Below are 15,983 nucleotides of genomic sequence, written 5' to 3' on the forward strand. Positions count from 1 at the left end.
GATATCAATATTTGTAAAAGAATAACAGAAGTTTACCTCATATGATACTCTCCAGAAATTAAAACGAAAACAATTTAAAAATCGAAACTCTTACATTACAGTAAGAAATAATTAAAAATCAAATGAACACAATTAAAAATCAATTTAACTCAAATAAAATTAAGTCAAATTAATTTAACGAAAAAAATTGCAAAATGATTTTCCTTCCGGAAGCTGACTGCTTTTCGACCGTATGTGATCACAGGAATGAAAATTCGTTAAATAAATTTTTGACTTAATTTTTGACAAAATTTTTGAGTTAAATTATTTCTTATTGTAATGTAAGATTTTCGATTTTAATTGTTTTCGCTTTAATTTCTGGAGAGTATCACGCAGAATTGTTCTACGTATCATATTGAGGTAAACTTCTTATTCTTTTACAAATATAAAATTTTCTGTATGATAATGAATTTTCCTGAGATTAAGGTAAAAATTTTGGTAGTTAGTAAGTTTGAGCCTATTTTCAAAGATATAAACAATGCAACTTTTTGGTTTGTGTTCATTGAGTTTTTTTTGTTTTGATTATATAAGCTGTACTGTTCAGTTTTCATCTGATATTTGACTTAATGAGAAAATAGCAAATAATTGTTATTCTGCTGTCACTCAGCAGTAAAATACCCACACAGTGAGAAAGGTGTGTGCGTGCGTGCATGCTATTTATTTTAATTTTATTGTAAATATATGAAAGTATGCATACTATGGAAAAAATTTTATTTAATGCTTTTTAATTAATTTTTTTTGGCAACGTTTGAAGTTTATAATTGTTTGATACTGTATATGTTGCTCTTTTCTCCTGTTTTTATAATTATTAAATGGAAATATTTCATTTATATAGCAAAAATAAAAATTTTAAAAATTGTACACGACAGTTGTAAAATTTTTCAATAAACTTTCTAAAGCTAAGTTTTCTTATTTATTATATTGGTACCACCAATTCACATCTTGAATGACAGTTAGCCACATTTTCTAGAATTTGAAAATCTCTTAGTCCAATATATACAGTCGATTCCAGTTATTTGGGATACATCAGGACTAGTGTGTTTTGACCCGATTAAGTGACTGCCCCAATTATCCGAAGTTTCACGTAAATAGTTAAAAGTACAATGGATCCCCGCTTCATGATTGGTTCACTGTACAATCAAATTATGTTATTATGGACTCGCCATAGTAAAGTACCGTTCACTATAGGATGTGTAGTAAACACTGGTCATTGTGATCACGTTTGTGAATTGAATTTTAATTCTATTAAACAGCGATTCTAATTATCGAAAATAGGAGGAATATTATCCACAGGCTATAATAGTAGATATTTTAAGCACAAATTTACCTTTTATTATCTTACCAATTAAAAAATTAAATGATACTTGTATCATTAAATGAAGAATATACGTGATAATCGGAATAATTAATACGTACTGTAATATGTACATACTAACAGTTGACATTTCTGTTCACTGACATTTCTGGGTGGGGGTTAAAATTTAAAACAGTAAAAAGATAAGCAATCAATAACAAAGAACACAGCATGCACAAATTGCAAGTAACGCGATATGCGCATGTGAGTACGGAGTAACAAGTTACAAAGCTTTAAAAATAGGAATGAAGAGAAGATTCTGAATATTAATTTTTTTATATGATTGAAGGTTTCATGGAAGTGTAAACACATTTCACCATAATAACCCACAGAATTCCAGCTGTCAGTATTATCGCAAATTCAATAAGATCGAGTTTAGTATCCATTTACGATAGATTGCACAAACAGAAAAGCCTAATAAACAGGTGACTGCTGATTGTTTTTATTGTTTTATGGTTGTAGGGTAAATTCCAGTGCTGCGTCTCCTGCCCCAATAAACGGCATGTTGTCCCAATTAAGCAAAGTAAACCCTGGCTATTTTCTCGATTGGATTCTGTTTTTTAAGATTTGTCCCAAATAAACTGCTGCCCCGATTAACCGGTGGCCCAAATAACCGGAATTCACTGTATGTATAAGTATGGGTTTATTGTGGGGAATGAAGATGTGGTTATATCATTTTAAATTAAATTTTAAAGAAGCACTTAAAGCACAAAATAAATACAGCATAATAATTAATGCTTGTTGATAGGGTTATGGGAAGGCAAAGTGCTATTTTGCTCCTGTGAACCTTACCATCCTATGCAAAAACGAGGAATAAAATAAACATAAAAATCCAGAGAATAACGAGAAAAATAACCAAAGCAATCCCTCCGAAGTAAGTGAATGTGCAACTCGTCGCCAAAAGAGACATACATTACATCCATACCCTGAAGAATGATAGCTACTAAAATAAAATACCACAGAAGAAAACCACAAAGAAACAAGAGCAAAGTACACCAGCACTTGCAAAGTCTGAAGAGTGAATTATGTATCAATCACTAATCACTATCTTAGCAAAATATTAGTGGATATTCTAATATGTCCCAGACATTAAAAGAAAACAAACAAACCAAACATAAAATACACTATGGCTTATCACCTTATGTGGAATAAGGAAACGTAATAAACAAAATTCAAATTTAGATGTTAACTCCTCCAATCAGCGAGTCCTAAAGAACATGTAAATATGCAACTCACAATTAAAAAATCATAATAAACAGACATTAAACTTAAATAACTCAAATGATTAAATTAGTATTATGTCATAATATTAATGATAGTATTTTGGAGTTTGCAAGTTCTGGTGTCATATATGAAAGATTGCATTTGTCTAAAAGAATTCTTGCAAAAAAAGTGACATTTCTTTATTTATAAGATGCTTACAGGACTATCTTTTAATTTGTTTTTTCATCCAGCAGGATTCGAACTGCACAGACAATGCATTGGTCTTAATACTCACAACAGAACAAACTTGCCCTTGCAACTAGTTGCCCCTGTATTGCACTACTTTAAAACAAATGTTCTCTGCAAAAGCTAACTGTTCATTTGTTTAAAAGATGAGACTGCTGATACAGCTTGTTTCAGTACTAACTGGTCCCCTCATCAGATAGCAGGTGGCCTCTAGCGATAACACACATTTATTATTTATTTTACTATGCGGTCCCAGCAATCCTGCAACCTGTTTGCAATGCTGTACCACTAACAGTTATCTCAGATTCTCTCATTGAGGGACAATTCATTCTCATTATAATTTCCATATCAAAGTGCAATTCCATGAAGATATCTGAACTATAAAGTCCCAGCATAAGGTTGTGATGATCTCCAAGGGTCCAATTGACACTTTTAGGTCCATTATGAAGATTCAAAATGAGAAGTCCAATCCAGGAAGTAGATGTGTAAACCAGGAATTATGATCACAATGAAGAAGCCAACTTTCCTCAAACCTGAACAGTCTCCACGTACAGTCCCTGGCACTACAATAACATCATAGCATCAAAAGTCATCCGTCAGGAGGCTAACCACAGTGCAATCTGACAGGCTCATCGTAGTGGTCTAACCCTCCACTGGAGCCCCAATTTTTCCAATACAAAAAGCATCAGCTGCTCTGAATCAACACAAACAAAACAATTGTAAAAACGTTTTCCATGTTTCACCTGTATTCAAAATTAGTTTTCAAAGTTGTAATATAGCTAAAGGACATGCAGTTTAAATCCTGTTGCCCACAAAAACAGAGGACAAGATAATCATTATAAATATTTATAGGTGTAAATAAGTTCAGTTTTTGTGCTTAATATTTTTTGAAATGTGCTTATTTATTGAAAATTGCCCAAGTGCTAGGTATATCTCTCTAAAACACAGAAAATTTTAAAATTTTCGTAAGTCTCAAATCCCTAAGGGTGCTGGATTTTGTGTTTACTTTATTTATAAAAAATAAAGTTCCTGAGAGTTACAGCTTTATTCCAGCGTGTGAGCACTGTGGTCTGTTTAGGAAAATAAATTTGAATGGATTTGACACTTGATGTCATCCATGGTGGCTTAGTCAGTACACTACATCACTGTTTGCCATTCATTTGGGGAGGTCTGGATTTGATTCCTGTCAATAACTAGGAAATTTCTGTATTCCTAAAGTCCAGTTGTGGCTGTGACAAAATTAACACAACTGATATGAGTAGAAAGCTCTGGTATCATGAAAAACTTTTTTTTTTTTTTTTTTTTTTAACTTTCATAATTTCCTTCCTATACTCACCATTTGTTATTTAAATATATAATGATCATATTCAGCCTTTCTAGAATTGCCTAGCTCTGATTCTTCTGATTTCCTTGTTGATATCCATGGACATAAAATTTATTACACAAAATTCTGTTTGGAAGTAAATAATATTGGTTTCAGCAGCATTAATCATTGCAGGCTTAGAAGGCCATGGGCAGCAGCTGTTACATGTCACAGTAATTTTAACCTAAATGCAGCATGATAAAGCAACAGAAAATGCTAGGTTTAAGCCATGTCTATGCAGTATAGACACAAGAAAATAATTGTAAGAAAAATACTAATTCAGGATATTGCAGTGGTCTATAGTATCATCAAACTCACCCAGAAGTCTAAGCCTTCCCATAGTAAGAAGCCATCATAAGTTCTGCCTTCCTTTACAATCTTCTCATTAAAGGAAACAAACAAGTAAGCATTTTAATTATTTTGCAGAATTTTTTCCCTTAATTACTATTACTTTAAATTTTCCTTAGTGTCATTATAATAGTTATATTAATACTTCTAATTTCTTGAAGTGGCTTATTCATATTATTGTTTAGCTTCATCTCTTTTAAAAGAGAAATAAAAAATACATAAATTAATTTTTAAATTGTCTTAATATGAATGATGTATGCATTTTTTTCTGTACTGCATGCTATCATTTATTTATTTCTTTGTTACTGGTCGATTTTAAATAATACATAATATTTTATATGCATATGTATATAAGAGTTTTTTTCTGGTTACAGTCTTTATTTAAAGGTGTTTATTGATATATATATATACAATGAAGTGTTTAATTTTCCAGACACCTTGATATTATGTATTCTTTCCATGAATATGCTTGCCAACTTTCTGTTGAGGCTGTGTTAATATAGGTTATTTTAGTTTAAAAAGTTGTATTTTTATAGAAAACTACACTTTTTCCTTCCTATACTCACCATTCATTATTTAAATATATAATGATCATATTCAGCCTTTCTAGAATTGCCTAGCTCTGATTCTTCTGATTTCCTTGTAGCATTCCATTAAGGTATAGAGGTAAGGTTGAAAACAAGCAGATTGAAAAGTGGATTTCAAGCTCATTTGAAAGCAGTTTTCAAGCAGCAAAAATGAAAATTCTTATTGTTCTGATATATCTTCAAGTTAAGGAGCTAATAAAATCTTTCAAAGGAATCATTAAAAGGGATCTAGATCAAGTTGGGATGGAGCAGCCTATATATGGAAATTAATCTTAAAAGAAATTATTATAATCTTATTAGGAGATCTTAGGACACCTTAAAGGATATAAAATCCAGGAGAAGACTTCAAATCCATTGTATTCGACTTCAGATATAGAATATAGTAAGTTGATTTAACCACCTCAGCTGTGGCATCTTTGGCACCAGCTCAAGGTAAGAAGTTCTAGAAGGTTGTAGAGACCATACAACTGCTATCTCCATGTATTATGGAGACAGCACAATATAAAAGCGATCTCATTAAGGTGACATTTGTTATCACATCAAAAATCTGTACTCTGTTAAACATTATTTTATAGATAAATATAAATGTATTGTGTTTGTATTGCTTTTTAATATATACAGTAATTCTTGTAATTATTTACTATACTATTTGGAATTAATTGACTCTTATTTCACTTTTCAGAAATGTTAAAAATATTTCAAAATTGAATGAAAGGGAACTGAAGCTTGGTATCGATGAGAAAGCATCTTGGCATAATCAGTATAAAGACAGTGCATGGATATTTGTTGGAGGATTGACATATGATCTAACTGAAGGAGATATTATCTGTGTATTTTCTCAGTAAGTTTTCTCAAGAGAAGCCCTCAAATTACTATTCAATAACATGTTTAGAGATTTGGTGTAAATTTTTTGAGTGGCAAAGGCAAATTACACTTATGGAGATTGCACAACACTTATCTCCCATGCCTTCCCTTAAACTCTATTTTTTTTTTCTTGCAATGTTTTTAGCAACTTTTTGTTCTTCAAACACCTCCTGTTTTACTTTGTAGCTAGCTTTTAAGTTTAGTTTCTTGATGCTCAAAGATTTATCGTATAACTCTTGTGAAAAGTTATGGTGTGGTTTCATATTTCTTTTACATCTGAACACTAATTCTAGAATATTGTTCTTTCTGAACAAGAAAATAGTAGCTTTATCAAGAATTATTATTATTTATTTATTTAAAATAATGCTAAATTAGATTATTTAAAATAATGCTACTGTATGGTAGGTTTACTGTAAACCATCTGGGGATTGATTACATTGGATAATATTACCCAGTACATGAAACTGTTATCTATAAACAATGCAAAGGCACTGCTGTGACCAGATTTTGAACTGTTTGTTCCTGTAATCAGACAGAGGGTAGTCTCTATTAGTGACGTTGTGTTGAGTAGTGAACAAATGTATTGAATCTAGATGAGAAGCCAAGTGGTAGTTTGGAAGAAACTTCTGATTGAAAAGGGTATAAGTTAAATCAAAATTTGCGGAGTGTTTCATATTTCTTTCACATCTGAACACTGTAGGCTGCATGAGTCTAATTGCTATGATGTAATGAAAAAGCAAGGTACGATTTAAATGCATGTTTTTGATAATTTAAATAGTTTTATTAAATTGCTACATTAGGTTTTAACATTGACTGTATGGGGACACTTGTCCATCCAGTGACAGTGCTTGGACTTGGGCTCTTTATAAAATACATTAGTCTGCATAGTCAGTCTAAAGCCCAAATGCTGTTACTGGGGGAGGGGGGGAGCATACCTGTGTGGTCAACAGTAAAACTCAGAAGCATTATTTTATAAAAACTATTTAAATTTTTCAAAACCCTTCAGTGAAACAGTGCCCCACTTCTTTATTACTTCATAGCACTGGATTCGTGCAGCCTGCTTAAAGGTGTTTAAAATATACACATAAGTTAAGTTTCCAGTTGGAAATTTTCTTCTAAACTACAGCTTGGCTACTCATTTAGATTTGATTCATTTGTTTGCTGGTCCACACAAGGTCACCAAAAGAGGCTGCCTGCTGTCTGATGATGGAACGAGTTACTTCCAAAACTGGTCAATGCAGTATCTTTTGAGTTTTTAATTAATAACAAATTTGCCTTCTGGGTGATGTTTTTAATTAAAAATGATATTAGTTACTTTAAATTGAATATATGGACAAATGTAGTTACTTCTGAGGAGTCTAAGTCAACATGCTGTTACTGGAGGAACAGCAGTCTCCAGATGGTTGAGAGTAAAACCTAATGCAGAGTGTTGTTATTTTATATAAACTGTTTCAGTACCCTGTGCTTTTTTTCTGCCATTTGCATAGAAATGTTTTTCCACTGCTATATCATTTTCATTTGTACCAAAGCCATGATGGGTATATTTTGCCGTGGGCTGAATTTGGTTCAAATTTCAATGGTTTATAGTAGGGGTTGGCAACCTTTATTGAGTAAAGAGCCATTTTTTATCTAATTAAAAGAGAGAGAGAGAGAGAGAGAGAGTGAATCCGAAGAGCTGCACCTCGGTTCAAGCTAGGAGGAGGGGGAGAGAATTTTTTAAGAAATGGAATAGAGTGGGAAGGTGTTTTATTAAATAAGTATATATTTTGAAAAAAACGTAACAAACATCCAATTAGGTACTAATTAATGTGACTTTTGCTGCTGAACTTCTTGAATGAGTCTCACATCAGATGAGTATACCGTAATTTTCATCTTTAAACGTGCTGAGAGGCTCGCATTGTTCAGACGGTTTCTTGATTTATTTTTAATGTAGTTCATGTTCAAAAATATTTACCCACAGAAATTTGTGGTTTGGAGAAGTCCAAACAAAAATATTCTCAAATTTGTATGCGTGTCCGGTAAGCTATGCTACGCATTGAACAGAATTTCATCTTGCTTTTTCAACTCATCTATCGCCGTCCATCTGTGTAGAATTGCTCCAAATCCTCAATTTCAGTTTTAAGGCATTCTAGTCTTGCACTCCACGTATCCTTGATTTGTAAGTCCTCTAACTCCATTTCAAATTGTGGTTCATGTGGGCTAAAAGTTAGAGCTGCAGTTACATGCTCAAAGAGCCACAGGTTGCCAACCCCTGGTTTGTAGAGTGTCAAATAATGAGTGTAATATAAATATATATAAACTCTGTCTGGTTCTATGGTAGAATTTTGGAACGCTGTATCTATTACTTTCATTCGTCATATACTTGTGTAATGCTTTACAAAGCATTCATTCAAATTCATTGTAGTGTAGTGTAAAATATGTAAATGAAGTATTTCTGCCCTCAGTTGCTCTTTTCATAGCTGACTTCTTATTGAACTTCAAAGGGAAAATAAAAGTATCATTGAAATGATGGAAATCACCTGATACCTTTATGAATATATGTGATCGTTGGATTACAGGAGTGTATTTTCTAACTTCCCTTTTCTTTAAAAGGGGACGTAGTGCATTTTGAATACCTTGATAAATTATCTAACAACTTTTTTTTGGGAAGTGGAATTTGAACTCCATGATGTGAATTTTTGTTATCATTCATTTCATATTTTCTTAAGATTATGTTAGAGATACAGGTAGCACTAAAATTTACGCTGGGGTTAGGTTTCTCGGGGGACAGGTGCAAATGGAACTCTTTTATATCATGGAGTCAATGGGAAATCACAGGGTTAGGTTCTGGGCACCAAAAATTTTACCTACCCTTTTCAATACTGGTATATTTAAAGTAAAGGAATAAACTTTTTTTTTTAATTAAAAAAGTTTTATTTTTAACCTTCATAAATATAATAAGTACATACATGTAAATAAAAAAATCAATTAATACATACATAAAACATTTTGACAGTGGCGTAATGTCAAAGTTTTATGATGGCCATGGTTGAGAATATTGCCTTTTTTTGAAGAAAGGATCAAGTGTTGATTGTCTGGATTTCTTCCTCCTTTCTTTAAGAATTTCAAAATACGGGCTCAGGGTTGATATGGCACCCCTTTTAACTGTGGCGCTCCTCTCCCAGTCATGATCAATGTCAAAGAGCTCATTAGTGGGGGGACTCTACACTTGCAAGGATCCGTTGTAGATCACTGGTCTTCATAATTTTTAGAGGAGTCTTCTGCTGTTGGCTAAGTTTTGCAGCTAACTCTTCAAGTTCTTCATTTGAAAGTCTCTGCATGACTCTTCAAGAGCTCAGTTACATCTTCAACTGTAACTTCTTCTAACCCTGCCTCTTATGCCAGCCCGCTGATGTCTTCTACAACATTCTATTGTGGCTTGAATCTTCCGAAGTCATGCATAAGATCTGGGAGAAGTTTATGCCACACTCCATTTAGATAATTGACAGTTACTTCTTGCCAGGCTGTGTTAATGTGATTGATGCCCTTTAAGACATCAAACGACCACCAATATTCTCTGATGGTAACGTTGGACCTGTCCAAAGCTTTCACCATTTCTGTAAATGTTTGCCGCAGGTATTAAGCTTTGAAGGTGGCTATTACCCCTGGTCTATTGATTGCAAAGCTGATGTTGTATTAGGGGGCATGTAGACAACATTAACTTTAAGTGGCATTCTGACTTCACCCAGATTTGTAGGGTGTCCAGGGGCATTGTCCAAAAGAAGAATAGCCTTGGTTGGTAAATTTTTGTTGCAGAATTTGAGAACAGTAGGGCAAAAATAGTTGGTGTACCAAACCAAGAAGACGTCCTGTGTCACCCAAGCCTTCTTGTTTGACTTCCCATACACAGGCAACATGGCTTTGTTTAACCCTTTCATAACACGTGATGTTTCTGAATGGTACACCAACATTGGCTTCAATTTTGAATTGCCTGACACATTTGCTCCCAACAAAATGTCAGCCTGTCTTTTGATGCTTTAAATCCAGGAGCCAACTTTTTTTCATGGGCAATGAAGGTTCTTGAGGGCAACTTTTTCCAATAAAGGCCCTTTTCTTCAACATTGAAGATGAGATTTAAAGGGTAATCACCCTCCTGTAATATGGCCTGAAACTCTGCAGGGAATGTGGCAGCCGCCTCAACATCTACACTTGTTGCCTCGCCAGTAATTTTTGCACTTCTGCATTTTGTTCTTGCTTTAAATTTCATGAACCATCCCTACTAGCCAAAAAGATTTCATTGCACTGGCCTTTCTTCTTTCAGTCTTTAAAAATATGATTTAGCCTTTTCAGTTATTACAGCTTCGGTCAAGGGAATGTTTTTTTTTTTTTTTTTTGTTCAAATCATCAACCCAAAGTGTCAGCAATTGCTCCACTTTTTCCAAAAGCTTATTTCTGCTGTAACTAACTTGTGTAGCACTTACTCTTGCAGTACTTTGAATCGATTGTTTTATTTTATCAGCATTCTTCATAATTGTAGTAACAGTCGATGAAGGCATATTCATAACCCTACACACATTAGGGCAGCTTTCACCAGCTTCCATCCTCCGAATAACCTCTATCTTATTTTCCAACGTGACAGATCGATGTGCCTTTTTCACATTTTCATTTTCACTAGTATTCATTTGAACTTCTTTTACCAGACATGGCATCTCTTTATTCTAATTAAATTAAAAAAACTTAATAACACGACTGGCAAAAACTGCACACTACTATTAATGATTATTTAACTTATTAATAGCACAATTAGTAATAAATTTCCAACATGTGTAGTACATGGTGTAAACAACAACCAACTGAATGCTTTACCTCCCGCTTCCACAAGTGGCTACTTTGAGGGTGGGAAGTTTTCTCATCTCTAATACAGATGCGCTAATTGCTGATTAGCTCAATTGTTCTTGATCATGTGAACAGTACATAATACAATACGATGCCCATAAATTTTGTCTAACGATTTTAAACTTTCAATTTATATAAAAAAAATTGCAAAAATAAATAAATAGAAATGGCTTTGTGGTTAGTGACCGGTGCAAAACAGGGGCTACCTGTGCTTGCAATTATTTTAATCTTTTGAAGCAAGTTGCTACTTTGTTAGAAATAGAAATTTCTGAACTGAAGGTGGACATTGTATGCAATTATGATTGAGTATTCATCCGTAGCCGAGTGGTCAGGAGCGGGAGTGCAGTAGCACAATTCTTTGAGTACACCGGGGTTCGAGCCTCTGACTATTAAATACGGTCAATCTGCCAACCCGCACTGGACCACTGTAGCAGATTATTGTCCATTTCTCTCAACATGACTCGTTGATTAGGCTTCCATCCTGCAGTAGTGGATTGATAATGGCTGCAGTTTACCTTTTGGTTCAAAATTATGACCTTGGTATATCTATTGACTAAAATATCTGAAAGACTCCTCTTTTAAACTGAATTCATATTTTGGTTTTGTGTATCTAATCGAATCAGGTTGTCTTATTATGAAATATTGTTATAACAAAATAAAGAGAAGACAATTGGATATTTTAATAACAGTTTCTAAGTACTTTACTCGGATATTTTCCTTAACTTGCGTGCACAAATGTGTTGAAAAATTTATTATTTGGTTTTCTTTGATTATCTGCACTGCCTGGACACTTGATTAGGATCAATAACTAATAGCATGTTTACTACCATTGGCCTGAATCATTGCTATGAATCACGGCACAGAGTCAAGGTGTTGAAAAGTTACGTGAGGAAATACTGGACCATTCATTCCAGGAATTAAGGGCAAAACAGCGCTTGGAGGTTGGGCGGAAGATTATGCTGATGAATATGTCTTTCTTGTGTTCCTCAAACTACCCTTTCATGTATTTGGCATGGTGAGTGGTTTTCATTGTCATCTTGAAAGTAGTAAGTAAATAAATTTTGTTTGTACTTTGAGATGGCCACATACAATCAGAGGGGGTTATGAGAATACAAGACGATTACTGTATTTAGCAGTCATGTTGACTCAAACCACAGACAACTCAAATGCATGTGCTGCTGCTGTAACCTATATTAACTTGGTGCTATCAGATCTGCCCTAGTCCACAGGGAAAGGAAAACATGCAGTTTTTCTGGCTATGCCTGAAGTATAATGATGTTCAGATATGCTCTGATGTTCATGGTGCTCTAGCAAGATCAGGAAGCGAAAGGTGTGCCACAAAAACCTGCCCCACACGATTGCAACTCTTTCAGCAATTTGTACATGGCAGGATGGTTCCATTGCCTTGTGTTGTTTCTTTCATACATGCTGAAAGGTTTAATTGGGAAGTTGGCAGACAACATCACTTTCCTTCAGCCCTGTGTTCACCTTCTTGCATTCTTTTTGCCAGCATAACTATATTTTCTTGATAGGTTTCTGAGATCAGTGGCTGACATAAGTTTCCTACTCTTGCAGTGCATATTTTTTGTTGGATTCTTCACAGGGTGCTGGTATTGATACCTTGTGATGTTCCTTGCATTAAATGCAGAGTTTAATTATTCTGATTTTGGCAATGATTATATAATCATCTCCAAATAACCTCCACAGCTTACATTTTTGGCCGTAGTTGTACCTCTTAACAGAGCTTTCACATTTGTTAAGGACTCTAATGATAGTGGTCTTTGAGCACTCAGTAGGGCCTCATGAACAAGTTCCTTTGCATGTCCACAAGATCCTGTCTGTTGTGCCTGTGAACTGATTTGGGCACTAGCCAGGTCATTCAGCTTTTTGGTGCTTTCCTGCATATAGTCCAAATCATGTGATCCTAATAAGGTGGCTACGCAGTGTAATTAGTGAGTAAAAGAGATATGCTTTACATGTTAGTAAAGAGAAATCTGATTTACTTGGTAGAAATTTTGTTTTGTATTTGTATATCCACTTGTTTATGCAAGTGGATATACAGATTGCAGCAATTGAAGTATGGCTATCTGAAATGAAGACATGAATTTTTATTTGCAATTTAATGAAAGCTAAATAAGAAAGAAGTGTTTCATTTGCAGCATGCTTTCAGTGACACAGCCACTTTTTTTACTTTAGCAGTAAAGTAAATTACCATAAGATTTGTACTGAAATTTCTCACCAAGTTAAAGCATGAATGAAACTTCTGAAAATAAATGTGTTTTGTGCCATTATCTCAGAAAATTAGTTCTTTGTTTTATTGAAAAGAGAAGTAATGGGAATATTTACTTGGTATGTTGAATAACTGGTTTATTCAACCTGTCCAGTTCTTAAAGATTCTGCTGATCCCCTCTTCCAGAAAGTTGGTTATGTTTGCGTCACCATTTCAGACAAATTTTAAACTGAAATGCTTGATCACCAAGGCAGTTGCATCGATTACTGCTTACCTTTACTAATAGGTCTAAAGAGAAATGCATTATTGGATCAGTCTGCATGTGACTCATGGAATTCATATCAAGGTCCTATTTATGTTCCAAAATAAATGCCAGTTTTCATTTTCTAAAGGCCCCAAAACCATCCATTTACAGCATGAATCGTATCACTATCACTTTGAAATTTTTGTCCACACAGTCCCTGATCTGGTTAATGTTGTAATTCCAGATATGGTGGATGATCAGCTTCATGAACTGGTGCATTCCATCAAGACAATGCATGAGTTCTCTTTAATTTCCTGAAATTTCTTAGTGATACTGCTTGCATAATAATTGCCTGTCTATTTTCTATCCATGCTCCAAATTGTCAATTCATAAAATTTCCTCAGTATCCGAAAGTAATTTTTTAGTAATTGATTGAGCCTAAAATTATTGATAAATACTTACACCTTTTTAATATTCTTCAGAATAATCTTCTGCAGGCACACACTTGTTCCATTGGGAATGCTTTTAGGGAGTCCATCATGTATGATTGGATTACTTGAATCAGCTCAAATCATTTTCCTTTCATGACCTGTTTTAATTTCGAGAATAGCTGAAAGTTGCATGGTGCCAATACGTCACATAGATGTGGTGACGGAGTCAACCATTTTATCTTGTCATATCTTGTGAAATGAATTTCTGATAACACTGTCTCCTCATTGTCAAAAAATTAAATCAGCATGACTCTCACATGTGATTTTGACTGCAGCATCTTTTTTTTTTGGCCTTGGTAATTACAATGTTTTCCATTGGGGCTTTGAACCTTATTCTCGGATCATGTCTGTACAATCAGAACTCTCACTGGTTATAATTTTTGTTTAAAATGCTGGAATAATTCTTTGATCTTGAGCGATAATGCATGGAACAAAGTTACACTTACTCGCCTTGTGCTCATGTCTTGAGTCGAATTGGTCTAAATTAGGCCAATTTCTTGAATATTTATTCACTAATCCATTCAAATTATTGTGCAGACTTCATTGATGTTTGATCGTTTTGAGATGTTGACAGGCACCTGCTTTCTTTCTTTTCTTTTTCTTTCTTCTCCCCTCAGGAAACTTTTATATCATTTAACACCCCCCCCCCACACACACACCCATCCCTGTAACAATAATTTCATTTCTTTCCATGGCTGACTTTCCAAGTTTATAACCAAATTAAATTTAATGTTCATGCATTGTTCAAATTTAATCATTTTCAGTACATGTGACAGATGAGAAAAACAAGTGCTTACTCAAAGCAGCTTTCTGTTAGACTGGTATTTAACAAATTAAAACCTTGCATGCTCAAAAGATGTTATACACCCCACCCAATATTTTAGCTACTATTGTTGAACTTTTAGTTCATTTCAGTTTCTGTTCAAGAAATCTGCAAGCAGCAAGAAAATATTAAAAGCTTTTAGCAAAATATTTTGACAGCTGCCCACCTTGTATTAGCAAATGATAAATATAGGTACAGTCGGTCCTCATATAACACGTGTTTACATTACACGAATTCGATCATGCACGATTTATAAATAGGGGAACGATATCTTATATAACACGAACCGAATTCGCTTATGCACGATTCACCTTTGTGTTTACAAGAAATGGCAGTCGAACGCAGAATCACCCCAACCGAACGCAACACAATAGGAATGAAGAGAAGATTGTGAAAATGTATTTATGTTTTTTATATCAATGAAGGGGAAACACATTTCACCATAATAACGTAAAAACCAACACAATTCCAGCTATCGATATAATCGCAAATGCAATTAGATGGAGTTTACTACCAGTTTATAACAGATTCCACTAGCAGAAATGCAACTGGAAATTGTTTTATGGTAGTAACCCCCAGAAATGTGCTTTAGTAAAATGTGAGGTGTTAATAGTGTATCTTGGCCTTTACGGTGTTGTTTATTCAGTTGCTATACGTGCGCAGCTTTGTTTATGTGTATCAAGCGTGCCTCCTCGTTTTGTAATTGTGCTTTATTCCCTAAAAATGAGTAAAATACTTAAAGTGTGAAAAGGAAGCGTCCTGGTGAAGACACTGCAGATTCAGAGAGAGAAAAAAAAAAGCAATATCGATAAACAGAGGCGGACTGGTCAAAAATTCTTACCCGGGAAAATTTATAGTGGCCTCATACTACGGTTTATGGCCAAAATCACACCGGCCTCCGGCCCACCGGGATTTCCCGGGTAAGGCTTATGGCCAGTCCGCCTCTGTCGATAGAGAAAAAATATGAAATTGTGAAACCCTTTGAGCAAAATGAAAGACCATGTGATATTGCACGTGCTACAGACCGAAATGAGGCAACGCCGAGAATTAGAAAGAATGCAGAGAAAATAAAAACAACTTTCATAGCAGGAACAACACAAAGTGTAATTAAAATCCATTAGATTAAGACACAAAGAATTGGAAGAGATGGAACGGCTGTCATCTGTTTGGATAGAAAATCAAACAAAAAACAAGTTTGCTTACGATAGAAGCAAAAGCATTAGCAATATTTTGTTACGTAATAGTCGTAATAAAATACGTAAGTATTTTATTACGACTTATATTATAATTACGTATTATAAAATACGTAAGTATTT

At 34.2% G+C, this 15,983-nt stretch overlaps 1 protein-coding gene across 1 annotated transcript in view; it reads left to right on the forward strand.

The window, feature by feature from the left end:
* The window catches only part of LOC150091834 (uncharacterized), a 76,089-nt gene that overhangs the window by 12,422 nt on the left and 47,684 nt on the right, over window positions 1-15,983 (forward strand). Inside the window, exon 2 of the mRNA XM_090377231.1 lies at window positions 5,823-5,981. Coding sequence (XP_090233357.1) covers window positions 5,823-5,981 — 159 coding nt within the window. The remainder of the gene's footprint in view (window positions 1-5,822; window positions 5,982-15,983) is intronic.

Source organism: Mastigoproctus giganteus, chromosome 1 (genome assembly GCF_048544385.1).
Source record: "Mastigoproctus giganteus isolate SK-2022 chromosome 1, ASM4854438v1, whole genome shotgun sequence".
In the NCBI taxonomy this organism is placed as follows: domain Eukaryota; kingdom Metazoa; phylum Arthropoda; class Arachnida; order Uropygi; family Thelyphonidae; genus Mastigoproctus; species Mastigoproctus giganteus.